Raw genomic sequence first — 26753 nt, 5'->3', positions numbered from 1 at the left:
GCACGTCTCTGCATAAAGATTAATAACTTTTGCATGGAATCGTGTTCATGGGGAAATGTATACCACGCTCAGAAATGATATCATACTTTGTATTGTTGTTTTATTATGACAAAGGCAAAAATGTATCCTATTATATAACAGCCTGATTTAAATGCTCGTGCGATGTTTGGTGAAACATTGGTTTTGTCCTAACACATAGCAACACTGTAGAATTTTATCCAGCATATCTGATCACAGGGTTCCTCCAGATGAATATAATCCTTTTCCCAATAATTTGGGATACAAAGAACTGTCGATTGGTTTTTTTTTTCAAGGGTTACAGAAAGCTGGAAATAAGAAATAAAACATGATAACAGAATAGATGTACTAGTGTTGTATCTTAGAATATTACTAATTTGATATAAACGATATTAATATAATAGCGGTTTTCCGACCAAATCGTCTGTTATTTTCTAGATCAAAACATCAGGAATCTTTTTTCGAAAATATATTTTGACTGCATATAGTACCATGAAATTTCTTTGACACTTTTTAACTTAAAATAATTTTGATGAATTACTAAAAGATTTATCTGAAATATTGATTTAATGGACTTCTCTGTTCTGTTTCCTTCTCTGAAAAGGAAGCTGAAGCGGAAGAGAATTTCTAGATAAATCTATATTGCTGAACATCTGGTCTAATAAGTACATATAGTTAATAATGAATTTGAAATTTCCATCATGATTGTCTAACCGGTAGCTCTAGCTTATGTGAAACCCTCGTAGAACTCTGCAAATACCGACAAAGATATTATTTATCGCTCCTAAAGACTCGGTTTGTCCTCCAAGTCAATTGGAGCAATAAATCAAATGAAGAGTGGCGTATTCTCAGTTTTATGTATGTGGGTTCCTTTAACTGTGTGCTGAAGTGATCCAACAGTTACCTCTTTGGCTCAGGCAAATGCAGCCATTGGAGTTTTATTGCGTGAATAACTGTTTTTTTTTTTTTGTTGCTTCACACAAGCATGTATTTTAATTTACCAACGGACGAAAACTCATGATACGTTTTTCTTCACAGATATTCAACATAATAGGCATTGTCGTTAACGAAGAAAATGAAGAGTCTGCAATGAAATGTCGAGTTTTATTTTCTCTTTTTCAAGTTAAAACCGTCGTCAAGAGGCTTTTATTTTTTATTGGTTTAAGTAGGTACTTCCGGTTTGTGAAAGCTTTTTTGGTTGGAAAATACACGTTCTAGATACCAGATTTTGAAATTCATATCTGTTGTTTGCTATCAAACACTTAAGAAAGAAAGTTGTTAAAAAAGCGGAAATTCTTTAAAGCTCTCAGTAACATAAGTCTGGGCGCGTGTTCGATTGATGGCTGGTGTTGTGTTCGATTTAAGGTGAAGTCTGACACATTAATGCATGAGAAGGGCGAACATTATGTAACACAGGCCACGCGCGCTTCTAAAGTGCGTTAAAAATCATAGACTATGGCTTTCAAATATGTTTCTTCAAATAAAGTTAGCGAAAGGAAGATGGTTTAGCAAGAAGAAAAAAAAATTACAAAAGAGATGGTGTAGTCTTTGCTGTTCGGTTAAACTTGAGATAACGTTAACGAACTCCCTGGGGAATTCCAGACGTTCAATTGTCTTGTTGAAGAAACCTTTCTCCGTGATGTATCGATTTTTTCGAGCATTTGTCAACTCAGAAATATTCCCTGCCGTATTGACAGAGAGAGAAATGGGGGTGAATGGGCATTTTGTGTGAAAATGTTGAAGGATTGATGATTTGTTGCTGGCCGTTTTATACTGACTCAGGTTCAGTGCCTCGAAGACCTGTGTAGTCAAGTTGAACTATCTATAAAATCTTCCTGAAATATAAAACATAACATTTATTTTTCTCTCCACCAATTTTCAAACCACGAAAAATCTTAGGGGAATACATGTCCAATATATAACTCAATACATTCTTCTTTAAATTGTTACTAAAAGAATAGTAACACATCTTCGTATCCTCAAATAACTGTTATATTGATGAATATCGCTGGAAACAAGATGATTAAATTTTGTATGCATTAACCAAAAAAGACCCAATGTTCTTATTTCTCATCATGAACATTTTAAAGTTTTCAATTTCAAACTTCCATATATATCCGCAATTATGTCAATTGTTCTACCATATATAGAAATAAAACCTATATTGATAATCGATTTAACATTGTTCATAAAATTAATGCTTTTAGTGAGCAGTATTATATAAATTGTCTACAGACTGCCTGGCGCTGGTTGTGTTAAAATATTAAAACAATGTCTTTTTTTTACTCAATCCTCAAGTTTTGATATAGGCAGATTTTTGGATTTCATATTTTAGATCATGTAGGAGTATTTTTCACGATCCCTGTATTTTTTTTTTCACAGATGAATCGTCCAATCCAAGTCAAACCAGCGGATAGCGAGAACAGAGCGGGTATGTCCACGTGACTTGTGTTGTGCGCATGCTCGTAAATCTGTTTGAATAAAAAAAGAAAAAGGTACAAAACATTTTTCTGCATGTCTGTTTATTGTTCGTATTCAGAATTTTTTTTTTCAAATACACTTGCTACATTCTTAAACCACAATTATCCACGAGTATCAAAACAGACGAAGATTGAAAGGTCTAAACGTGCTGGGAATCATACCACAATTAGCAATACGTAAAATTCACATCTCGTTCCCCATCGCGAAAATAGAGAATATTTCACAAATAACCCTATCGGTATTCACAACAGATAGACTGTAATGGGATATCGAATCAACATAGCTGTCCACAGGGACAGAGTCGGATTCCTTCATCTATATACATATACCACTCTTGTGAAGGCAGCGGGAATTATAAAATATTAAGACCTTAACTTTTTTAAAGATGGTCCAATCAGAGTGCTACAATTTGCATTTAGGGCGAATAAAATTATGAAAGATATTATATCATCATGCATATAAAGTTAATGATTCCTTGAAAAAAAATCAACGATTGTATTATTTCATGAATTCCGTTCGGAGTGTATCCATCTATTGTTAGATACGTGTAGCTATGACGTCGTAACACCGCGAAACAAATGACGTGTAACAAGTTTCTGGTGACGTGTTTCCATTGTTATTTATATGTAAATTAATGAGAGAAAGAAGTGAGAAAACATCTTGAAATCATGTCGATATTTTCTCGGAATGGTGTTATTCAATTACCAGGTGACAAGCTCTGTGAAAAACAGCAGCTGTGGAGCCCTGGCTCCTTAATTAAAATACCCCGAGTCGCCTTTATTCCGGAGAAGAAATCTTTTTTATATACCTGGTGCATTTTGCATGGTGTGTGGAGAATTTCTGTCTTTGACGGTGTCAAATTACCTTGGTGTATTTGTGTTGCCATAGAAACCTATTTAATCCGATATTTTCATTGTTTTAGAGGTGTTTTTTTTTGCATGGTCTTGTTTCTGTATTAAGCTTAAATTGATCTAACATGCACATATTAAACAGGCTTCATCACGTATACACGTACATACATATATATTTACTAGAAAAGCAGTATATTCCCCAATCATTTAATATTTCTAAAAATAAAATGATGTTCAAAAATATGTTTTCAAAACAGAAAATTTTAATACATGTAGCTTGTTTTTCTATCATTATTAAAATAAGAGAGGTTTTTCTATAATAAGACAACGGCCCTCGCTATTGAAAGCATAAGAACTTTCAAACAAAAAAGACTCGTGTGCACATGTACCGTTTTTTTTTCCTTTCTTTTGAAGGTTGGGAAATGTTTAAAAGTCAATGATGCATATGAATAATGGGGTATTCCGCCCAAGTAATGGGGGATGGTATTTGTTTATACTTCCTTTGCACACTTAATGCAATTTTTTTTTAAAAATTTTATTATTTATTTTGTTAAGCCGGACAAATAAGATTTTTTTACTTCAAATATTTGAAAAGAGACAGATTCCACATACATACATATGCAGTTTGGTGAGAGTCAATAACTTTTCAAGATTTTTCTAAAAATTTTCATGTACATCTGACTAAAATATTTGTGTTTGTCATATTGTAAATTCTGTGTTTACCATGAATAAATGAACTTCACTGATTTTTAATAACATACATTTCATAATGCAAAAAGATATCATAAAGCAGAGAGAGAGAGAGAGAGAGAGAGAGAGAGAGAGAGAGAGAGAGAGAAGAGAGAGAGAGAGAGAGAGAGAGAGATTTTCCCTGTTTGTTGCATTACTTTTTTTTCATTTCCTTTTCTGTTTAGTTAATAATAACTAAAAAAAAATTAATATTCACAACACAAAGATGCATATCAGAGATAGAAAGAAGCTGTTTTCTTTTACTCTTGGAAATTTAATTCGTACAATGTTATACAGTGATTAAATGAACTTAACTTTTTATTAATTGCATGTACATAAAGTAGATGCATAACAGAGAGAGAGAAAGAGAGAGAGAGAGAGAGAAGTTGTTTTCATTTATTTTATTTTTTTGATATTATTAAAAAAAAAAGAAAATTATGAAAAGTACGCGGGGGTGTTAAGGAAGCATATGGGCAATATGCCGTCTTATTTTGATTGTTGTATTCAAAATCGTGAAATTAAATCATTATTTTGAATAAGATCAAAAACTTAGTATTATCCTTTAAAATAGATGTCAGTGCAATAAAATCGGGTAGTACATCACTGCCACATTAGTGCATTATCACGTGACAACTATAAATAGCTTACGTATATTCCTTAACATAAAATGAGATAGAACAACACTACCCCGCGGTTACCAAAATACAATAAACATACCAAGTGAAGGCAAAACATCTCAGTTTAATCAAAACCGCTGCTAGAATCCTATGTTTTTCCTTATTAAAAAGTTATTCATCCGGTTCTCGTAAAACCTTCCGAACGTTTATAAAGTTTGCACGGAAAACGGCAAATTGCATTAAAACAACACACAACATGTGATTCTAGCAGCACTTTTCAATTCAAGCATTGATCAAACTAACGATACGTATAAAATTTCAAGTTCAATATACACGGGGTAGTGTTGTTCTAGCCGGATTTTTATATCGTAAACAACGACAGAGGAAAGCCTGGCCGAGAAATAAAAGCAAAATTACATACCTTTTAGCAAATGATTGATAAAACTAACATCTCCTCCAGTATTCTTATGTTCAATTCTCAATAAATCACACCACAATACTTTATTAGAGTTCTTAGATTAGTTATATTTTGAATATGTTTACAATGCTCTCCGATCAAATTCACACGACATTCAACTTTTAGTCATGACGTCATCAATGTGTAAATCTACGTAATACAAACTAATTTCTGGCAAAAATTGTCTTCAGTACTTTTTAATTTGTTTTTGGTCTACGTTTCTTTGCTTATATATTTGAATATGTACATAATAACTAAGATTTGTGATTTCACGGAATTACATGTAACTCAGATTCCATATGCTTCCTTAACACCCCCGCGTAATCCGGAAATCCCAAGGGTAAAAGAAAATGAAAACCCCGTGTTAGCCCGGATCTCCCTCCTTCCCTCACCCCATCGGGGGACCGCGGGCTGTGTGACTGCTTACAAAGGACCGCTGGTCAGTGACTCCGTCCTCGGCCGACCCGGAGCAGACGACTCATTGTGCAGACGACAAAGGTCGCGTGTCCCCTCGTGCCCTCGCGTGCCGAGCAGACGGCAACGCGGGCGGCAGAACAAATGGGAAATGGATTTGTGGATTTCGTTCTCAATTTAAAATCAGTATCTTGATATTGTCATGAAATCGATTTGTTTACAATGGAATGCATGTTCGTATCTTCGGTTTACTATCAAGAACTCTGGGGTTTTTTTTCTAAAGTCATTTGAAGTTATAAGATAAATCTACAAAATAATTCAAACGAATAACCGAAATCAGAGAAAGATATTTTTCGCAATTCATTCCGTTTGGAATGCACCAAAAAAATAACAAACAATTCAAATTCTTTTAGTTTTTGTTTTTACCTCCTGAATTATGGCATGCTTCGTTTACTTTTTGGCAAAAAAAAAAAAATCGCGTAATTTTCTGAAGCAAATTTTGAACACAAGCTGCCTTTCTTCGTTGTGTAAACACTGAAGAAATAGCAACAGAAATCCTCCCCCCCTAATTTCAAACTACAGCGACTTCAAAGAGCGACAGGACGGAACATCTTCCCTGCTTTCCCTACATCTGCATTGCGTTCCTCCAGTAGTTAATTGTTGGAGAAAGCTTGCGAAAATATTTCTCTAATGCGCAGCAGGTGAAGTCATTTCACTTTTTAAGAAAAACATTCAACTTCAATTAAGCAGACCGATAGTTTTCGCAGAGAAGAGAGTAGATTCCTGGGTTCGTTGTGAACAATTGATGTTAACTGCGTGTATCTGTTGTGATCTATGGAGTAGCTTCCCCGGCTCTCCGATCAATTATCTGAATTATTGAATGTAATGAAACTGTACAATGGCTGCATAATTCATAACGGGGGAGAGAAGCACTAAATGGTATAAATAATATACGGCCTTTACTTGATTCATGAGCACTTAACTCTTACTTTTCTATACTTGATTCATAAGGGGACTAGGGATACATATTATCCACAGGATTTTAGATATCTTATACCAAGAAAAGTATACATGTATTATCTGTATCTATCCCCCCCTCCCCCCAATTTTTGAATATTTGAATCTCTTGTATTAGTGGTATGATGAAAGGGGTGAGGGATTAAGGAGTCCACATGTGACTCACTCCTCATTGCTACTTATATATATTTCTTCACGTAGTTTTCAATCTAGATCTTATGAGACCCTACACAGGTATACATAATACTTGAACTGTTCTATATCTAAAATGCCTAGGACATGCACGTAGCATCGTTTTTGACAGTGGGGAAGGGGGTGCATGGGGCGGGAGATGTACCCGAAATTTTTACATGCATATAAAAATCACTTGATATGCTTGGTTTAGCGCGTAGACAGGCAAATAATATAATAAAAGATTTAAAATTGCCAATCTTCAAAATCCTAATCGCTGTTCTTCTATCATAGCCAAATGAACATACATTTTGCAAATTTTATAATTTTCTAATTACAGTGGGTGAAAAGGGGCAAAATCTCTTTCTCTGTATATAAATTCAAGGGGGAGGGAGAAAAAGACACCTTAAAGAAAAGTTAGGGGCACAGGCCTCTTGCCTCCTCCCGGCCAATCCGTGCTCCCCGCCAGTAGGAAAAGATTGCACATTTCATAATCTAGAACTCCAATTTTAACAAAATGAATTTTTTTTTTATCAAATTAAGATTACATGTATTTTCTTCTTCAAGGATGCAATGTGCCTGAAATATCTTTATTAAATTTAAAAAATCCATGCGTCTCTTTCTTCAAAGCAATAATGCAAAAGGGAACAAAATTCATTTCATTATTTTGAACAATGAAAACAATGATAAGCTCAGATTTCGTGGGCGAATGTTATTGAGTCGAGATTTCTCAGTCGTTCTTATTACACAATGGCAGCCATCGATCTTTGTGTCGACATTTTGCAATTCACACGGTGTCGCAGGTGATTTTTACCTTTATTTGACAAGTTTTTACCTTGTACAGGTATTGTCGAGCAGAAGTTAATCAGTGTCGCACGTGGCCACACGGTTTGTGGCGCGAGCTTGGCGCGTGCCGAAATGTTGCGCATGCCTCAAGATCAGATAAAAACACAGGTGTGGATTCTCTGGGGCGGAAAAATCATAGGTAGATCATTATCAAGTCATTTGTAGCAAACGCCTGAATTATTAACAGCTTTCTGGACCTTTGTTTGGCGAGTCGGTTACGATATCTACTATTACGGGACTAAATAATAAATGAATATTGACATTTCCATGTATACTAAATGAATTGAAATCAATCTGTAAAGTTTTGCCGATGGAGGGGACCTTTTGTTTATACCTTGTAGATGTCGGTGGAAAATGGAACCAATCGTTGGGGACAACAATCTAGCATTGGCATCAGTCTCGATATGTTTTCCGGTCGGTCGAATCACACAATTACCCTGAGATGATGTGATTGAACAGCTATGTTACAATTCAGTTTTCCGATCGGTGGTGCAAACACAGTTCTGCACTTTTAGATAAAAGCGTGGGAAACCATTGATTTCCTGTGGGTCTCTAGGCAGAGATAAATCTGGAAATATCCCACTGTTCCTGATTGGTCTTTGTTTGGCTGAGTGTCCTCATTGTCCCCAATACCCTTCTCCTCCATTCTCTCTCTCTCTCTCTCTCTCTCTCTCTCTCTCTCTCTCTCTCTCTCTCTCTCTCTCTCTCTCTCTACTGTATTGTTGACCATTTGTTCTAAACAACGTTAAAATTAATAAGTGTACTAGCGTAAATGATACTTTTTTCGGCAAAAAAAAATCGATGAAAAGAACGATTCGTAGAAAAGTTAAATCCACGATATATATATATATATATATACATGTATAAGGGAAATTATAACGAATACTAAAAAATCGTTTATATGTGATGACACATGTATAGCGGTGTAAAATCTGTACACGAAGTAACAAAGACAGTATCTTTTATTCATAATTTAGACGAGTGACATGTGTTATCAAAATTTCAAAGACATTTCCTTGTCGTTCATGGCCGAGGATCCTGAGTACGGATTTGGTACATCTGTTGGGTAGTTAGCGGGACCTATAATGGGCTCCTGTTTAAATATTTACACATCTGTTTGGCACCCGGTCTATCGATTTCAATAAAATCAGACGGCGCGTTTACACACGCGAGTATATCTGGATTTAAATCAGAATCTATAAACATATATAATCAAGAAATCAAATTTGAATATCTGACCACTACATGTACTTTTACCCATATTATTGTCTCTCTTATCTATTATGTACAATGTCAGGAATGATGTCCTATAGTTGTCGTTTTTATTGAACAGCTTTTGATACCCCCTTCCCCTTAATCATGCTGGAAACTAAATGAATAAATTAACAAGAATTTGTCAAAGTATAACTCCGGCTTCCTCGAAAGAAAACTATGCAAAATTTTAAGCCTCTTCAAAACTTTAAAAACTTCATTGTGTACATAAATCACAGGGATACGTATTATATGTTGGATGATGTTAACAAACGAATTAAACTTAAAGTAAGCGGAAAGTTGGAATAAATTGATTTTAATGTGTATAAACGATTATATTGTATACATGCATAGTCAGTGCCCTGGTATATTTTACATGTAATTATAACAATAAGAATATCCATTGTGACAAGTTTTTAGTATTTTACCGCATATTCTTTGTTTTAAATCTCTAAAAAAAATTCAACTGATTAAAATCTTCATTTAAAATCATAAAGAATGAGAGTAGGATTACTATTTTAAAACTCATCAATTATTTTATGGGTTTTTATCGAACACGAAAGGCATTCCTGTGAATGATTTATCGCGCGGTCCGTTAAGTAAACAAAATTTGAAAATCCTAAAATAATAGCAGGTGTTAATATTCATTAGAACCCGTTGCTTTATATAAATGGACATATGTCACAGTTTGCAGTGACCAATCAGACTTGGCGTTATGTACAGCGGTTGGATTTGACAGGTGGTCGTGTGCCAACCGCTCAAGTCTAATTGCTTTGATACTCGGAATGACGTAACAATCGCCGGTACGGTTAACAATTGGGGCAGGTGTCCGCCGAGATTCCAACTTTCGCGCAAATACCTGCATAAACCAAATCATGAAATGTGCAAATTTTGAACTTATGCAAAATCAGGGTTTTGATGGGTTTAACGTATTCGTAAATGGTGCTTTTTTCAAACAGCAAAGAAATTCAATTCATGCTCACTGTAAAATCAAAGCCTATCGGTTACTTACAACTTGTGGATGATTTTTGCGGGGGCTCTAAAATAACATTATACACTTATCTAGAAGAGCCACATGTTTCAATTAATACTAGCTGTGTCCATGAGTTCGGTCAGACATTGAAATTTGACTACTGTATAGATGCTTACATAACGCAATTCACAGCTTTGGACAGGTGAACGCAGGAAACTTGTAAAATAAATCGCCGGTGGTGTACATCAGTGGCTGCCTAACCGGTAGGGGGCCACTGCCACTACGGTCAGAGTCCGAGAATGGCGTCGAGTGTGATTGGCAGGCGACAGAACGCAATGATGTTTGTAACAGTTCCCGTATGATAACTTTAATTAATTAACTCCGACAGGCGCCCGTGAGAAGAAATGTACAACCACATATCAATACCATACGAATACTCACTGCAACAGTTAAACTGACACAGTCTTTAAAAAATATTCGATTTAAATTATTCAATATTAAATAAGGGCTTTTTTTCCAACTCTTTCTGCAATATCAATAATTTTATGAAGGGAAATAAATGTATTAAAACAGGGTCCTTGTTCATGTTTCATGGACGAGATTTCTTCATTCCGTTTTCTTCGTTTATTCAATTTTAAATCACATCCATTTACAAATCAATAATTCCAATAACTTGCCTTTGGCTTCTGAAATCCCCATAGAGGCTTAATAGCTACCAGCTTCCGTAAAGTGGACGATCCCATGAGGTAGGGGTGAACAGCTTCTTTGTCTGGGACTGCGGATAATGGTAAACAAAGCAGGTTTAATCGTTTGGCATAGCGGGTCTTTGAGAGAAAGATTGAAGATCTCGAAGGCGGTGGTATAAATCTCGCGCGGGGCACGGGACCGTGTCATTCCCCCGTTGTATGTTGGTGTTGTAATATTGTTGTGATATACAAAGCTTTATACAGTTATAAATTATTGTGTTGTGTGGTTTAAAAACTTCATCAAAATGGTTGCTGGAGGTACGTGTCTTTCATTACTTTTCCTTTTTTTTTTTCTTTTTTTTTAAATTTAACACAAAATATTTTGAGATAACATATTTTCTTTTTTAACGCAAAAATGTATGTTTTGTAAATGGCACTGATATTAAGATTTTAAAAGCTGGGGTGTCAACATAAATATTGCATGAGTTTAATGTTTTAATTTTTCTAATTTATAACCGTTTGCTCTGATTAACAAATGTACTAAACTGTGCTGAAAGAGATACGTGTAATGACAACCCAAGAGGAAGAATTTATATAGAAGATTTATTAACCGAAACGCTTCAAGAAATGTTTTTTCTTTCCAAACAAGTGTAGTAGTTATTAACAAAAAAATGCTAGAAGTCTCTCCCCACATATTTTCACCAAAACTCATTGCCACGAGATAAATGGTGCGGCTCTGAGCAATGAGATTTGCATGCACTTCAGTGCATATGTATTTACACTTGTATGCATGTAGAGAGCCTGTTACTCCTCTTCATTCCAAAATATAAAAAAAAAATTGTTCATGAATATGAAAACTGAACGATTCTCAGAGAACTGACGACTTGGTTTCAGATTCTGTAAGTCATTCTGTAGATCTGGTGACAATGTCGCTACCCTGCTGATATTGATTGGATTCTGTATCGGCAGCGCATCAAATATTCATCGCAGATTCTGTCCAATGTGCACGTAATGGAATTTCTCTTGAAACACTTCTTTATCAGGTTCCGACCCCATTCAACATGCATGTCGATTAAAAACATTTCCTCTGCAACTGAACTTTTTTGTAGCATTTTAAAAAATATATATTTTCTGAGAGAGAGAGAGAGAGAGAGAGAGAGAGAGAGAGAGAGAGAGAGAGAACAATTTAACTTGGGCAAAGAATGAATTGCACATCAATGTTATGTCTATCTCTATGAAATCTTATCTTACTTCACATGCATGCGGATTAGGTGAAAGTACACAGACGTATCTCGTTACATATTTCTTCAAACTTACGTCGAAGAGAGATGATAAACACAAATTTTAAAGGAACGCGAAGGATGCTGATGAGCAGCCGACAGGAATTCCATGTTTAAACAAGCTCATTCGCCCAAATACAAGGAGATATGTAAATATAATCGGAGTTTCAAAACTTTGAGGGGATTAGGATGGGTAAACTTGAAGGAATGTGCTTTGTCAATTCATAAGAAAACGGGAAAGAGTGCAGCCGTCTTGTTTCACCTTGGATTGGCGCTGCCATGTGCACGCAATCAAAATTTCATTTTCACCGGATTCCAGTTTATCTTCTGCTACTGACTGCCACTTGGGTCAGGAGGTCAAGGAATTTTACGAGATTTTAGCGCGTTTTTACTATCATTTCATTACACACCCTTCAAACAGGCGAAGAAACCCTAAATTTCAAAATCATACCGCTGTTGAGAGTGTAAAATAGTGTTTGTACATCGACATTTTCTACTTCTTACTCTTTCATTCACGGCTATATTAATATCAGTAGGGGAGAAAAATGTGAAGTCAGTGATAATGAAAAGCAATTTGAGATAATAGGGAAATCAGGCGTGATTATGTAGAGAGGAAACAGAGGTAAATAGATTGGGTATCCCCTGAGACCCCGCCAGACAGGTGCTGGACGAGGCGATGAGGCGTAAGGGCGCCCCAAGGCTGTTCCGGTTTACCTTTGGTGTGTGGGGGGACCCCGGCAACGAACAGAGGCCTGAAGGTAGCTGTCTGTATTCAGCAGATGTCATCTCAAGTCAAGCGAGGTGTCGACTCTTTGTGTTTTAATGGGGGTTTTAAAATGGAGACCTTTGTAGAGATATACTTGAAAGTAGATATTAACAATCCCGCCACGTGCCATGAAAATGGAGTCGCGTGGCAGACGACAAATAAACTAAGTAGCGATGGTCAATGTCCATTTGATATACAACTTTGTTAATTCATCCAAGTGCGATAAAATTAGGCGGCAGAATGACGTTAAACATAAAATAAATGGAAATGAAAAAGCTATTGTTTACAAAAAATGTCCATTCCACCCATTAATTTTTTTTAAATTGCATCTAATTAACGTTAACCAAATAAAGGTAAGGTCTGATAAGTGTAGGAAATAATATTTACAAGTTTAAAAAATTATTTCCAACTTCATAAAAATTGACAATTAACCGGATATGCAAACCTTTTGTCCATAATCGGATTTGAATGCATTCAAAACTTATGAATAATCGATGGGCGTTATCTTTTTTTTTTAATAAGGAAAAAATATGAAATGTAAATATTTTCATTGAAATGAGTAAACTTTTTTTTATTGATAAAAGAGTGGAGCGATCGTCTGCCCGACATCTGCCTCTTTGTCGTCTGCCCGCTGACCCGTGACACCCGGCACGCGCCTGTACCCCAAAACAGGGGTGTAAAACACATCCCGTCTGAACAGCTGTTTGACTTTTTGAGCGGGATTTGAACATTCCCTCGGTCTGCCCGGCATTAGTAATTGAGTTTTTTAAGCAGCTAACAACACTTTTGTTAAATTTAAGACCTTAAGTTCATGCCTTTGACGCCCGTGACAAACTATTTCATTTTGCATTGAGTGCAATTACATACCTTACAATAATAAACTGCTTCTGCCATTTAAACGTTGATCACAAATTTTTATTTAATATGATTGATATTCTTGGGAAATACGACATGTTTCTTTTAAACATGTTCATAAAATTGAATTTAAAATTAAATTTGTGCCAAGATTCATTAATGCAACAAGCAAAAAGCAACCGAGACAGAAAAAAATCAAATTTCTTTTTAATATCCAATGATAATATTTATAATTCTAAATTACTACTCATCTTAACACCTAAACTCAAAGCAACGTAATCGTTTGTAAAGAGGATAAGACGACCCCCTGCGTTATCTATTTATCTACATGCAGTAGGCAAGCCAGTTTACAGTCTTGCCTGGCGCGGCCCAGACCATAACAAACTGGATCTGGTAGATATTTAGAGAACGATTAACTGATTTGCAACTTGTTAGCCGAAACAATATTTTTTTTATATTGTATTACAAGTTCCTCGGCAATTCGTGATTTTCGTAGTGTTGAAAACAAACAACGGTCGAAACACCTCTCAAGAAAGAGGAGCGCGTAGAGGGATAATATTTTGAGGGCGGTGTCCTTTACAAAAGTTTAGATTATCGAGAATCAAAATTCTTGTCATGTACGAACTTTTAAAAATATATAATTTTTTTTAATAAGATAGATCTGATAGGTAATATGTTGACCATCTATACGCAACCGGCTCCTGGGTATGGCCGCCTCCCCCTGGTCCCCGACGGACAAATGGAGACCAACCAATGTGAACTAAAAACTTGACACACAAACTGAAACTGACCTAATCAGATATATATCGGGGAACACGAATATTACCCATACAAACCTGATGTGTGTAAAGATTCCCGGGATCCTCGAGCTTGTTTCTAGAGTAAACAGTTGTTAATGATCAAAAGATAAGAAGTGCTAAGTCGCATCAGAATGTTTATTTCAACATATACCTAGTTTTTGACTTTGTTAACAGGAATATAATGAACACATGCCTCTATAATTTTTTTCGCTTTTCTCAGAGAGAGAGAGAGAGAGAGAGAGAGAGAGAGAGAGAGAGAGAGAGAGAGAGGCCTGTTTCACCGGGCATTAAGAAAAAAATTACCGACATTCCCAACAAGAGATGTTTAAAATTTTCCAGCTGTAGATTCCCCGTTTGAAGAGGAGTCCATCCACCGGTAGGGGGCGTTGTCTGGGGGCGATCTCATTGTTTCAGCCTTTGTCTCTACGCACTTCACGTCAAAACCATATTAGAAGTATTTATTGATATGTTGGTATTTCTCTTAATTTTATCAATAACATGATGGGTGTCCCTAAAACAAATGTCGTGTTCTGATAAAGTACATACAACTGCACGAACCCTGTCTGCGTTTAGTATCATTGTCTTGTGTCAGACATCTCCCATTTTCTGACCACATACAGGTACCACCTAAATACGTCAAACCGGATATTTTTGGATTCGGTCACTACAAGGTTCTACGTGTATAGAAATATAAAAATAAAATCGTCGCGGGTATTGTTGATATAATTGTGTATCATAAAATTCTGAAGGTTTTCCGGAGAAACAAAGTCCATGAATTTTTCCCCCAATAATATGCTTCTCTGCTGTACTTGGGAGCAGTAGCGCTCCAAACAATCAGATTGCAATTTCCCATGTGACAGAGTCTCGTTATGGACGGGATTCTAAGTGATCCAGACATTTGATGGAGGGTAAATCTTTCTTCTATGAGGTTATGGCTCCCCATCTGTTTACGGGATAATTCAATCTACCCGATGTTTGGCCTGAACAGGAAATTTCTGGGAGAGAATGGACTCCTACCGACTGGGTCGCCATCTGCTTATCGGGGCAGCCAAAAGGAGAAGCGCCTTTATTTGGTGAAACATACCCTTGCCTGTCTATTAATTATTAAAGTTGATTACGTTTGTCGCATTCAAGCGTAGCATATATCCCCTTCCTCTCTCCACTATCAAGCTGGATTCTAATTTAATATCTGATGAACAAAGGGCCAAGAATAGAGCGATGATAAGACGAAAAAAAACCTGTTAAAATAAAAGCAGTAGAATTTTTAATAACTAGCTAGGAATATGATCTAAGCGAATTATGTACAATACTAGTTGAGAATGCTCCACGGTAATGAATTATTTGCTCTACATCCTGTGATGCTTGTTATGCCTTGGATTCCTGTAATCCGAGGTAGAAAGCATATAATTATTTCACGCATCCCTACTCATACAATGGTAGTACACTGAAAATTGTACCTTTGCAGTGAATTCAGCTGGGTTTTATTAAAAGTATTCTTAGGTTTATTTGGCGAAGGCAGTAAAAATGAAGATTGAATAAATTTACAGCAAAAGAAATGCAGTAATACATAAAAATGTATACTGTATGTAATTTAGGCGTTTGAGGCATGTACCATAGTGACCAATACGAGTAAAGGTACCAAGTTCTGCTCAACAAAATACATGTAGTCATTTGTAAACCTCGACTGATCATTAAAATAAAATAGAAACTTAAATCCCTTGATTTCGATTTGGCCTCCCAAGGTTTTTTCTATGGATTTTTGACCGTATAATTAGAAACACCGAGTTCACAGCAGACGATCGAAGTGTTGGGTAAGTGACTAGGTCCACAAAAACATGAAAATGAGGAGAGTATTATTTATTGAAGGGAAACCAGCACCGTAATGGCTCTAATGGCCTACAAATCGACCGACGTTTCTAGATTGGGAAGCGTTTACCAAGGCTCTCTTACTCTTGCCTTCGAACGACTTCTCCCAAAGGCTGTAAAAGCCTGTCAGTGACGTCATATCCTGTCAAAGACACATCTCCCGGAACCCGATTCCAATCCCCTGATTTGGAGCTCGCTCTGCCTGGCAATTTTCTACAGACCACGGAGACACAGAAAGAAAAATATCGATCCCTAGGAATCTACCGAGGGTCGGTTCCATCTTCTCTTGTAGGAAATTGATAAATGTGCGCAGCGCCCGGACCATTCCATTGTAGACTGCGTGAGTCAGTGGAATAGCTGGGGTCGATACTTTGTGTGTTGTGCTTGACATGACGGACTGATGTTAATAATATAACGTAAGGATGGACATCTGAAACCTCATCATGTCAGGTAACTGTGTGAGGAAATTCGGGCTACAGTTATCTATCACTTCTATTGATTAATGGGTCTTAACTTTTGTTCTCTTCAATAGAACATGAAGTGATTTAAGAAGGTTTTCCTTTTTTTAAAATGTACTTGTTGATTTATTCTTTTGTTTGCTAAAACATAAATTAATTGGTCGTATCTTTGTTGAATGACAATTTTTCCCAAAAGCGTGTCTACATGGAAGGACCCTGGGATACAGTAGCCTGCCTCTTCCTTTATTCTCCGTGCGTTCTTGGTTCATATGGATTCTGTAGATACTGTCGAGGGATTTAATCAGTTCTATATTTACATATGGCTGTTGGAAAGTTGCAATGACGATTCCAATCTCAATGCAGTTCCTGTAACATCAGCCTGTATAAGAGATCACACGTTGGGAATATTTTTACCGTTTTCAGAGAACCAGATTACCATAATGATTCTGAGAATAGCCAAAAGGAGTTAAGTTTCAGCCGTGTGGTTGTTCGGCATTATTAAACAGAACTATCGTCATCACTACCCGTTTCAATCGATTTTTTTACCTGTATACAAGCAGGGATTTGTACAGGTGTGCAATCGATCCTAGTCGCCATTTTGGAATTTTTTTTAGGATGCTGATTTTTTTCTCTGATTGAAATAAAAGGATAGAACTCAATCGGATTGTATCAGGATTTATCGATCGCGTCCTCTGACAGAATCGTCCTATTGATTCTTTTTTTCCCGAGCTTTTAGATGTTTCCCTCGTCTTTCAAGGTTTTCGCCTGCAACAGAAACCCCTCGAAACACATGCTCGTTCTCTCAGCTGAAATTAAAAACTCCCATAGACCGTTCTCTATTAATTATTGAGGGGAAGCTTAATGAAAAAATTCCGGTCTTATCTCGACAATTTAGTTATAATTGGAAGTGATGGTAAAAGTGAATCTAAATTATCTGTGTAATAATGGCTGGAGTTGCGTCGTCAGGGTTTCTGTACGGATTCTGGGGCTCGCCGGGTTCCTGAGTTTAGATCATCAATTGTCTATAGCGTGACTGCTTCCAATCTGTCGGCTTCTTTCCATGTAAAAAGTTCTAAATGCCTTCCATCATACCCTCGTCACTTCAGCATTCTTCTTTTATTTTTAAGCTCTTTCATTAGTGTTTAATTATCAACAATTACGAAAAGCCTGCCTCTCATTCCCCACCAGGCATGTTAAATGTAAACTAGATAGATTTTTTTTTCAACAATTATTTAACTTTTTTCCATCTTTTCCCTGTCTCTCGTTTTCTCTCTCTTCAATTTTAAGACTAACAATGTGTTGTTCGGTGCCAAGCGGAATGATTCATCTAGACACGTGTCAATCTGAAAGATTCCGCTCTGGGTTAAAACTGAAACCTCGTCGTCGTTTGTTAAAAGTTTTGAGTCGTAGCCAAACAGATAAACTAAACAATAACAGTGCAAGATCAGCCCTTGACTTGAAAAACGACCACCGCTATACTCTTGGTGTAATTATCTCTTAGATCAGTGCACTTCTTGAATATAAACTTTTTTTGCTGAATCTTGAAAGTAATGAAGAAGTGTAATTGAACAAATTGTTTTGTTTTGTTCCTTACAGAAGACCGGAAGCTTTTTGTGGGCATGCTCAACAAGCAACAAACAGAAGATGACGTCAGGCAATTGTTCCAGCCTTTCGGAAATATAGAAGAATGCACGATATTAAGGGACCAAAATGGAAACAGCAAAGGTTCGAAATGAATTCTTGTCAAATTAAATTTGCTGCAAAGCATTCTCTATTTTTGCCAAGACATCCTATAACCAAATTGCAAAAGATATGGCTTCTAGTATGGTATACATAACAATAGTGCTTCCTTGTTCTTTTTCAGGCTGTGCATTTGTTAAATTCTCTGGTCACAACGAGGCCCAGTCGGCCATTAATGCCCTACATGGAAGTCAAACTATGCCGGTAATGCTTCTCTTCTGCTTGTCAGATCAAATACAACATATGAACCAGTTAATTGGGTCAGCTCTGAAATGTTGGTTTTCTTTTAGGGTGCATCTTCTAGCCTGGTGGTAAAATTCGCAGACACAGAAAAAGAACGACAACTGCGTAGAATGCAGCAAATGGCTGGTCCACTTGGACTCCTTAATCCATTTGCTATCTCTCAGATTGGTGCATATGGTGCTTATGCCCAGGTACTTTCTTAAAATATAATTAAATATCGACAGAGTAATAACAACGTTGACGTTACCTCAGTGACGCTCTAAATTTTAAATATTTCAGATCCAACTTTAAATGTAAAAGATGCAGCATTTTTAAATGTGTTTATCATTCTATTCTTAACAGCAACAGGCTGCTTTAATGGCGGCTGCGGCGACTCAAGGGACGTACCTGACCAGCCCCGTCACCACCCTGGCTCACATTCCACAGGTCGGCGCCCTAGCTACGCCCAACGGCATCACAACAGGTGCGCTGACGCCTACAACCGCCACATTAGCCAACGGTACGCTTAAATCTACGTCATTAAAACATAATTTATTTTGAATTTAAATGACTTTTATTAATGAGAATCTATATGTCATCAAAATAAACTCTATAATATATGAAAAGATGAAATTAAATTTATCAGATGTTTTACATTTTAATTTTGGGTCAAAGGAGTTTGATACTGATTGGTTGTAGGTACCACAGCTATTAACGGAGCCCCACCCAGCGTCCTGTCCCCCACGGCATTGGCGGGCTTTCAGATTCCCCAACACAACGGACAGACGCCGGAAATGTACGCAAACGGAATCCCTCATTATCCCGGGGAGTGTCAGGTCGTAGAGCTAGGTATGACAGATATACAGGTTTATATACGGACCATTGTGAAAGTACATTTAGTAACTACTAAACTATTGGTGAAATCTAAGCTTATCATGGCTAAAGCTGTTTTTGATATTAAAGAAGTGAATTAAATGTAACATTAAATTTAGCAATTTAACTAATGTTTAATTGATTTTTTTCTTCATTTTTTTTGATTTAGCGCAAGCTGTAACTAACGGGGACCCTTTACAAGCATACGCTAGTATGCAGCCATATGCTGGGATTGGTAAGTTCTGAAATATGACTGTTTTAATAAAATTTAAAAAAAAAAACGTAATCCCTGATGATAAAGTGAAATTAATATTTGTATTTAATCAACGGGCAAGAAAAATGTATCTTATGACCATTTTTACAAGCAAAATTGCTCTAAGTGACCATAATTGATTTCCTTAAATTTTAATAAGAATTCTGACTAGTGTTTACGTTTCGTTATTTAGCATACCCGGCATTTGGAGTACAGCAAGCGCTAGCTCAACACGCCGCCATTTTACCGGCTCAGAAAGAAGGTACGCTAGAATTCCCCAAAGGTAAAAACATTAATTCAAACCACTGATGCTTATTTAATCATCTCTCTATATCACTCTTTCCTCTGCCTAACTGTATTTATATCTGTATTTATCCATCTTCTATATATCTACTAACATTGATATTGTAACTTGTGTTAATTCCAATACCGAGTCTAACTCTGATGGAGACCCGGGGGTTCTGTACTAACCATGATTGTTCATTTTTAGCAGAAAAAATATCTAAAGATACCATTTTAATGCACAACAACTTTATTAAGATGAAAATCTGTAAAGAATAGAAAAAATATAATTATAATGTAGCAGACTGTTCGAATCCCATTAAGAAGTCACGTGACAAAATCAACCAATCAAAATCTTTGGCGGGAACCAAGGGTCGTCCGTTGTTTTGATTGTTGTTGTTGTGGACTTGCTTGTGGTGAACAGAATGATGACCAGGGGGTGTATCTTCAGTTGTATTTACAGGCCCAGAGGGCTGTAACCTCTTCATCTACCACCTACCCCAGGAGTTCGGGGACGCCGAGCTGGCACAGATGTTCATGCCGTTCGGAACAGTTATAAGTGCCAAGGTTTACGTAGACAGGGCGACCAATCAGAGCAAGTGCTTCGGTAGGTGGAGAAGCACGTATATTGTATACGTAACCTCTTGTTCCGTATGCGCAGATCTAGGGGTGAGAGGTCAAAGGGGGCGGGGTCCTGACCTTCCTTTCCTGCAAAATTTCAACTAAGTAAATTCAAATGTTAAAGATATAATGAAAATAGGCTTTGAACATTCTACCTCATGAAAAACAAATGTATCCCTCGGACCAACAGAGAAAAATTTCTAGATCCGCGCATGTTACAAGATAATTATATCATAAAAGATATATTCAACAAGAAAATATTACTATATTAAGATCTGAGTCAGAAGGACTTACTAGGATTTTAATTTTTTTCATGCCGTCATTCTAATGCTATTTCCTGCAGGATTCGTCAGCTTTGACAACCCGACGAGCGCCCAGGCGGCCATCCAGGCTATGAACGGGTTCCAGATCGGGATGAAGCGTCTCAAAGTCCAGCTGAAGCGCCCAAAAGACCAGAATCGGCCATACTAAAGCCTGACCACCCGCTCCCACAGGTAAATACAGAAACAAAACCAGTACATCTGTTCAATGTTATCTTGGGGCAAAACATTTTGAGATAATTTTTGTTGGGTCTTTCTTGTCTGTCCTAGTGATACAATGTATTTCTATTCTGGTTAAATTTACAGATATTAGCTTCTCAATTTTATATTTTTGATATGGCTTATTGAAATTCAAATCACAAACGCAACTCAATCATTATGAGCTGTTAATGTGTAAATCTTAAAGAAGTTAAGTGCTTTAAAAGTAAAATATTTAGCTTGAAATAAGATTCATGTGCCAAATTAGTACTATAGGTTGGGGTAAAAAGGGGTTAAACGAAAAGATATAGGGGGAAAAAAAAGAAGAAAGAAATTGTGGCTATGCTATCAACTTGACCTTTTTGTACTGTAGCTCAGGAAACAACAACTCTCCTGCTTGTTTCAAACAAAGAGAGATAACTCTGATTCGTAAGTGTGGGTGGCCGGTGTAGTCCTTTGTACCGTGTGTAGAATATTTGACTGGTGTAGTAACATGGTGAAGTTATTGTGTGGCTTCAGGTTTTTACTCTACTTCCGTTTTTTTGAGATATTGTTCGTGACGTCATAATATTATTATTATATCAATTGTCACACGTCTTTCATTTTTCACGATTTTTATTGACAATCATTATGGTTTTTACTTTTGTGTTTCATTGCTTACATAGCTACATGTAATTACTGTATGTTGTGATGAAAGTACACATTTTTCTTGCATCTAACTTTGGAATCGTGATGCGGGGCTTTCGTTGCTGTGGAATATTAAAAAATCGAAATAAGATTTTGTTCCAGTCGCACCAACTGAAAAAGAATTTGAAAAAAACACTAATTTGAACAATGTTGTCGGTCAACTAGTACTACTCATACAAATCTAAGCAAAACCGAATCCCCACTCCAATATTATATTTCTTACCTACTAATTCAACATTACGGCTAATCAGACTAGAATGACCCAGATTTCAGCATGCTCATTCATTAATTACTAATTATAATTCTGGAGTTTTGCTTTGATTACAATGGACTCTGAACAACGATTGATGACTTAACACTATACATGGGGTGTAAATACCGCACATTTAACGTACGGAAAAACCATATATCAAATTTCGGGGGGGGGGGGGATTATGCACACACCTCTAGAGTAGAATAAATATTAACTTAAAAAGTACTTTGATACGAGTATTATTTTATTACTTTTAGAATACGTGTTCAGATTAACATGTATTCAACGATCAAACATACCTCAAAGTGGACCCCATTCAAAATCACTGCATACTTCGCCTATATAGAAATAATTAATAAAAACTAACGACTTTTCATTGCAATAACAGTCATATTTCACATACCGGGGTTTGAAGAGAGTAAGGAATGTTTTTGTGAATTCAGTTCTTTGATTGGTGTCCTCAGTTCTGTTCGGTTGTTTGAATTATTCTCTATTTGAGGTGTGGTTGAGGATGTTGTCAGAACACAATCTTATATGAATGTAATATTAAACACAATCTCATATATAGATGTACATGTATATATATATATTCAAAAAGTTTATCTCGTATGAATTTGTGATAAAACACAATTCTGTATGGATATTATTTACAACACAATCTCATATGGAACTAATTAAGAGCATATTTTTAATTGCATTTAGATAGCTATAATGAACACAATGTAGATATGGGACTTTTCCCCCCAAACAGCGGAACTTTTGAGAACTCTGTATAGATACTGTGGAATCATTTAAATTCGTGGGGGCCAATTTTCGTGGATTGTTTTTTTTTTTTTTGCTTATTCGTGGGGATGTAATTTCGTGGATGTGGTACATTTCAGTTTTAATAACTCTTTCAAAACTTGTTTTCGTGGAGGACGAAAATTCGTGGGAGAGGGCTACCCACGAAAACCACGAAAATTGAGCCACCATGAATTTTAATGATTCCACAGTATATAGGAAAATACCCAAATTTAAAAAAATATAATAAATAGATGGTTTCTTTACTTACGCAAATCATCTCTTAAAAATTTTCAGTAGATCCGATGGTTAATTTGTTGATCATCCAACCTCCTTAAAATAAAAAAGGAAAATGTACCAACCTAAATTATACAGAAATTTTACATGTACATGTACGTGCAAAAAATACGCGATATAAGTATCTGAAATCAACCCTAGCAGCTTGATCATTAAGTAACATTTAAAAGATGCATTGAAATTTAAATTGACTAACACTATAATCAACGGTGACATATTTAATGAATTCACATATAACATTGTGTCACCTTGTACATGTACACTGATCTCTGGAGAAGAAATTCTTACGCTATTCCTATCTCACAGCGAATTATCCCCAAAACAGCGCTAAACGGAACATCAATGATCTGAGTATTTGCGCACATTTTGGCAAACAAGTTTTTTTTTACTTGCAATATTTCTCTTTTGAAAAATGCATTAGTTGAAAATGTACATTTGATTGTAAATGCAGGAATCTCGCCCATAAAATCACGGACCAATGTATATATAGTGTCGCCTTTTCGAGCAGTTTATTGTTAATGTAGTCTGACGAGCTATCGTATTGCTCTGTTACAGTGCTTTGCTTGTTATGCTATTCTAACGCATTCTTTTCTTTTCAGAAGCCAGAGAGATGCAGAGTTTTTAGTAGACCACCAGAAACAAAGGGACAAAACTCTGACGACCGATACAGGGTATCAAAGGGAGATTACTCCTACTCACGACTCGACTGTAAATAGAAACTCATTCTAAATTTTTATTTTCTTATATAAAGAGAACGTTTTCCCACCGATTTTGTAATATACTGGATGTTGTTCAGAAAGTTAGCATGGTTCACAAATGACAATGCGAGAGGAGACTTTAGCGACACGCTGTACAGATATTGGTTATTACGAGGACGTATAATTATAACATTTTTCCCACCTTGCTTATTTATTATATTTTATTATAAAAATATTAGATTTAGTTACATTGAAATGTTTATGATATATATATTACATGTTATATATTTATTATATTTGACACGATGTAAATATTTGCCCCATATAAAACAACCAGCCCTTTTTGATGGATCCTCATGTTCGCTGGTAAACATTCCAAGATTTTTTTTTTTTTCGTTTAAGAACAAGTTACTCCAGCAGATGCCATTGAATGTAATTTCGACAACATTTTAATGATGTTTTATGTGTTAAAGGTGTAATTTTTACAAGAGAGTATTTTCAAATCAAATATTTATATATTATCATATTATATATTATGTACTTATCACTTCATATAAGGCGGCCGCTCATTGGATGTTGTGTATGGTTGCCATGGACACCCTAGCTGTTGTCAGGTTTTTATTGTATCTTAGACTTGTCATAGAAACAGCAATTGGTTCTTCTAATTTTTTTTTGTGTAATCCTAGTGACAAATTTAATGTTGTTTATTTTGACATCAATGTAAATTTGTTTTTATCAGTAAGTGACAATTTCTTTTTGATTTCGGTGAATTTTGGTTGTTTTATATGGCGGAAGTATGGGCATTGTATTTGTATATAATTTGAACAAAATGCATTCCTGATCATTTTTTATTTCATCAAATCCTGTCATTGTATCATGTTGTGCCCTGGTCAGCCTCGTTTTCACACCGGGCAGGGATCAAAGTTCACTTTGTTGATCATTACTTTATAAAAAGATATCTTGTTACTAATTTTAGCCACACGTGTACACGATCTAGATTGGATGTTAATCATTTTGTTGAATGGCCCCTGTTTTATCAATGGACAGAGAGTTTGTTACTTATTAACAGTAAAAGTCGTATTTATTTATTTATTTATATTTATTTGTTTCAGTATCATCAAGCCATTTTGTACATAGGTAGTTTAGATATTATATTAGCAATCTTTCTTAGCTTACAACTTATACCTAAACAACATTACTTATGTTTTGTTTTATTGTTAATTAAATAATGATTGTACTACAAACGATGGATGTAGAAATAGTTGTCAGTAGAGTTATTTTGGGTACAACTTGTTTCAATTATGTTAAGTCGTACACGTGATGTGTCGTTTTTAATGGTCACAATGGCGAGTTTTGTGTTTATTTGAGTGGTTTAAAAACAGATCCAAGAATGTGCAATATTTTATGTATTACAAATAATTATATATCTAGTCATGCACTGTAGTTCACCTGAGAGAGACTCGATTTGATTTCCTGGTTGTGTATAGCATTTGCATGAACGGCACGTAAATTGAAGTACTTAATAAAGTTTTAAGGTTTGTTTTTATTTTGAATCTCAGGTGAACAGTGCGGTTTATGAAAATATTATTGGTGCAATCGATTTAATAACAATTTTTTTTGTTGTTTCAATTACTCGTGAAACTCTTGCATAATTGTGACGTAATGTCTCATTGGAGGACCTAGCAATCTCAGTGGATGTAGCGGTGACGACATCACCTCGTGCCTATGACAATTGGTACCCGGAATGTCTCAGCCCATCCACACTGACACTTTTTACTTTTGAGTAGAACAGAATTTTGACACTTTTTAATTTTTGTCTTCTTCATATCGCATATATATATTCTTACATATTTCTATACTCCCTTAATTAGAGAGAATCCATTTTGATATTTACATTGGAAGAGAAATGATCTTGTTTCTTTTTAGTTAATTTTTTTCTGACTTAGAGTCAGATTTATTCTTATAACTGACGCAAGTAGTCAGATTGATCATAATCTAGCCTGATTCATTAGTCACTTAGTTAGAAATCATTATAGCTAACCTGTATAAAGAAGCGATACAATAAAATAGTCCATCATATACTATCACTTGTTCGTGTTGTTTTGATTACAATGAAAAATCATAAAATAATAATTTGCAAATATATCAGTGACTACAACTGATATAAACGTCGTCCTACAGTGTATCAGTGACAATAACTGATGTTAAAGTCAATGTCAATATCGATCGGCGACTATAGCGGACGTAAACGTCATCCTACAATGCATAAGTGACAACAGTTGATATTAAACTTAATAAAAGTCATCATACAATGCATCGGTAACTACAGCGGATGTAAAATGCATTCTACAATGTATTAGTGACAATAGCTGAAGTAAACGTCATCATACAATGTACTAGTATTAGTCACTACAGTTGATGTAAACGTCATTCTACAATGTATCAGTGACTATAGCTGATGTAAAATTCGTCATGCAATGTATCAGTGATAATAGCTGATGTAAACTTCATCCTCTGATATTCCAATGGCTATGATTTTAACGTCTTCATTTAATGTGTCAATAATTTAAGAAATGCTAACGTTATAATTTTATTAAACAAAGTATAGCACTAAACGTCATCATTTAATATATCCATAGAATATACAGCTTATAAAACCCCCAACCTAGTCACTAATTAATCTAGATAATAAGGTTAAGCCATTATAACAATGATCACGCCTATTTCAAGTTCAGTTTATTCGTTTAAAGTAAATAAACTGTTACAAGAGGAGCATAGAAATATATACAAACAAAAGGCCCATGGGCCACATCGCTCACCTGAGCAACAATAGGCATAACAAAATCAGATTCATGGAGTCATTAAACAAAATATCTAGGCAAAGTGGTATAATACATGTAGATCCTGTATATAAAAAAAACAGTTTCCCCCTGAATATTCTTATATTTATAATCAAGTCCCTTTTCTATCCTGATGATTTTATAGTGATATTC

The 26753-nt window shown here is 35.7% G+C and overlaps 1 protein-coding gene across 8 annotated transcripts in view; it reads left to right on the top strand.

The window, feature by feature from the left end:
• The window catches only part of LOC105337943 (CUGBP Elav-like family member 3-B), a 53123-nt gene extending 27281 nt beyond the window's left edge, over positions 1–25842 (top strand). For 2 of the 8 annotated variants that reach the window (XM_066068251.1, XM_066068275.1), the window contains 11 exons: positions 2401–2449; positions 18133–18261; positions 18401–18480; positions 18567–18710; positions 18862–19018; positions 19198–19347; positions 19535–19606; positions 19818–19907; positions 20358–20513; positions 20871–21021; positions 23662–25842. In XM_066068251.1, coding sequence (XP_065924323.1) covers positions 2401–2449; positions 18133–18261; positions 18401–18480; positions 18567–18710; positions 18862–19018; positions 19198–19347; positions 19535–19606; positions 19818–19907; positions 20358–20513; positions 20871–20998 — 1155 coding nt within the window. In that variant the 3' untranslated portion in view covers positions 20999–21021; positions 23662–25842. Of the gene's footprint in view, positions 1–2400; positions 2450–18132; positions 18262–18400; positions 18481–18566; positions 18711–18861; positions 19019–19197; positions 19348–19534; positions 19607–19817; positions 19908–20357; positions 20514–20870; positions 21022–21418; positions 21475–23661 lie in introns of all 8 variants that reach the window. The other 6 variants (XR_010708275.1, XM_066068262.1, XM_066068268.1 and 3 more) reach the window with 6 other exon arrangements.
• The last annotated feature ends 911 nt before the right edge of the window (positions 25843–26753 follow it).

This window comes from Magallana gigas, chromosome 1 (genome assembly GCF_963853765.1).
Source record: "Magallana gigas chromosome 1, xbMagGiga1.1, whole genome shotgun sequence".
In the NCBI taxonomy this organism is placed as follows: domain Eukaryota; kingdom Metazoa; phylum Mollusca; class Bivalvia; order Ostreida; family Ostreidae; genus Magallana; species Magallana gigas.
This window is presented reverse-complemented; position numbering and strand designations above follow the sequence as displayed.